The following is a 2,464-nucleotide window of genomic DNA, read 5'->3' as shown; positions in this document are numbered from 1 at the left end:
GGCGACTTCATCTCTGTGAGGGTCAGCTCGGACCCGTCTAGTCTGGAGGAAAACGTTTGCGGTATCCGTTGCCAGATGGTTTCTGTTGTCTCTTTCAGTAGCGACTGCAGGTGTTGCACGCTTTCACTTTGCGCCGGTTTCCGTCGGCGCATCAAATTCATAAAGGATTGAGGAGAAACCGGTGTTCGCCGCAAGAGGACGCACTGGGCCTCCCTAGGCCAACACTTGCGAAAACGCGTGGACGGTCTACAAAGGTTTTGCGTACGACTGACGCCGTATCTGCAGTACCACCCATGGAGACGTAACAGGTGCACTGTTGTGTAAACACTGTGTTGAGAAAGAATCAGCTTTAAGGTGGCGCACACACGTACAAATCGAGCGCACACATGAATGCCGATGAGGAAAGATTCGATCCGCTGAGTCGCTTGGCTCAACGTCGAATCGAAGCCGCTCCAGCAGCAAGTAAACCAAGCAAGTTTTGGCAACTAAGTGGGTGGTCACAAGGATCGTGAAACAGTCTCCTCACAGTGGAGGGCAGTTCAAATCGTTCTCTGGAAAAACTTCCTTGTGGTTCAACGTCGAAAATCGTCCTACGTCATTCTCCTCATTCAAGTGTTCTTCTGGTTTTGGTTCGAGGCCTTGCGTGTGATGGGCAGCGCCGCGTACTTCCCCATCCCAGCCGAAGTTCCGACAGACGACAGCATCAACGAACGAACCCTGATGTACACTATCCCCTCCAACGTAGCAAACAACCCCATCGCCATCACCATGGCTACCTCCGGGGAGGACCCTCCTGTGGACAAGCAGCTGGCCGCCATGGCCACCAAACGCTTCCGGCTGTACTTGCGGAGAATACTGGGGGAGGGGCTGGAGGTGTTCGTATTCGACTCGCCTGAGGCTATGGAGCGTGGCGCTCGTCTAAACAGCCGGATCATTATGGGAATCGAGATGAAGCAATTGAGGTTGGACCGCCCTGAGGTGAGCTACGACTTGCACTTCTGGAACACTGAGGTTCCTACTCGCGACCAGAGTGAAATATCCGTGTTCAGTGGCGACTGCTCATGGAACCAATTCGAACGGAACTGCGATGCAGCGAAGCCCTTTCTGTCAAATTTTCTGCTCATCCAGAACACTTTGAACACCGCCATCATCGTAACATCCAAGGCCGAGCAGCAGCGAGAGCTCACCAGGCAGAAAGCGCGCTACGACAAGAAAACCCTGCTTCAACCAGAGGGAGACACCTCCAAACTGGATATCCCTGACGAATTGCCTGAGCCCGAGATCGAGGAGTTGACGGAGGAGGAGGCCTCGATGTTACAGCAGGCGGTCGAGTCGTCTGCTAGCGACACAGACGATGCCGACGACACAGAGAAAACTGACGACGCAGAGTCCCATAACTTCGGTCAATTCGAAATCCCACGCGAACCCAATCCGAAGTACAGGATGCTGCCATATAATGGTCGAGAGTGGCTCTCGAGCCCGTACAGACTGGAGATGCCGGGGATGTCTGTCATCGCAGAGCGAATGCCACGCCCTTCTCGCGAGGGCTCCACGTTCCCGATGATTGCGTCGGACGGCCCGTTCTACCTGATGTTCGCCTTCATCACAGTCATGACGCAGGTGGTGACGGAAATCGTGGTGGAAAAGGAAGGAGGATTGAAGGAGGTGATGAGGACCTACGGTCTCAAGACCTTCACTTTCTGGTTCTCCTGGTTCGTCTTCTATGCTCTGTTCGCCAATGTCTTCGCCGTCCTATCCACGGTCATCACCACCTTCTGCTCCCTGTTTGGCTCTCACACCTCCATTTTGGTTGTGTACTACCTCTTCTACTTCTACTTGTTCTCGCTCATGACGCAGGGAATGGTCATTAGCTGCTTCGCCGACAACCAGGCTGGAGCAGCGCAGATGGCGTTTATCCTCAACTTGGGGTTCTACGGACTTTACTGGATCGTTCAGAAAATGCCTGTCGTGCCTCTCGCCTTGAAGGTGGTGATGTCTCTGAGCAGCACGTGCTGCTTCAACTTCCTGGTGCACGATCTCATCCTGCTGCGGCCACATAAGGGTGTGCACTTAGGCAATTTGTTTGCGTCCGAGAACGACTGCGGGTTGTACTTGCTTATGCTGCTGGTCGACGTGTTTATATACCTCTTCGCGGCTTGGTATCTCGACATCGTCATCCCCGGCGCCACAGGAACCAGCAGGCCGTGGCATTTCATCTTCACAGACGCCTACCACGCCGTTGTCGGTAAACCGACGACAAAGCCCCAGTACTCGCCCGTTCCTGCCAGTGAGGACCTCGATCAGCTCGTGGAGCGAGTGCCAGACGGAATCGCAGCGAATCGCAAGGCCGTCGAGATCCAGAACCTCGTGAAGGTATTTACCACCAGACAGGGCTCCAAGGCCGCCGTAGACAACCTCAACCTGGAAATATACGCAGGGGAGATCTTCTGCCTTCTCGGTGAGT

General features: G+C 54.4%; 1 protein-coding gene across 2 annotated transcripts; it reads left to right on the top strand.

Moving 5' to 3' along the window:
- Positions 1 to 386: 386 nt before the first annotated feature.
- On the top strand, positions 387 to 2,464 carry KVP18_002587 (uncharacterized protein; the record flags this gene model as incomplete). Of its 2 annotated transcripts, XM_067953592.1 has the most annotated exons (2): positions 387 to 489; positions 518 to 2,464. In XM_067953592.1, coding segments are annotated over 2 exons (2,050 nt in total), but the record flags the coding sequence as incomplete, so codon positions are not given. The 2 variants fall into 2 exon arrangements, with proteins under 2 accessions (XP_067809213.1, XP_067809212.1); XM_067953591.1 differs by lacking the exon at positions 387 to 489 and having other exon boundaries at positions 649 to 2,458.

This window comes from the organism of the source record quoted next (genome assembly GCF_019968955.1).
Source record: "MAG: Porospora cf. gigantea A chromosome Unknown PgA_NODE_3771_length_2464_cov_325.929, whole genome shotgun sequence".
In the NCBI taxonomy this organism is placed as follows: domain Eukaryota; phylum Apicomplexa; class Conoidasida; order Eugregarinorida; family Porosporidae; genus Porospora; species Porospora cf. gigantea A.
The sequence above is the reverse complement of the archived record's forward strand: the minus strand, read 5'-3'. Positions and strand labels throughout refer to the sequence as shown.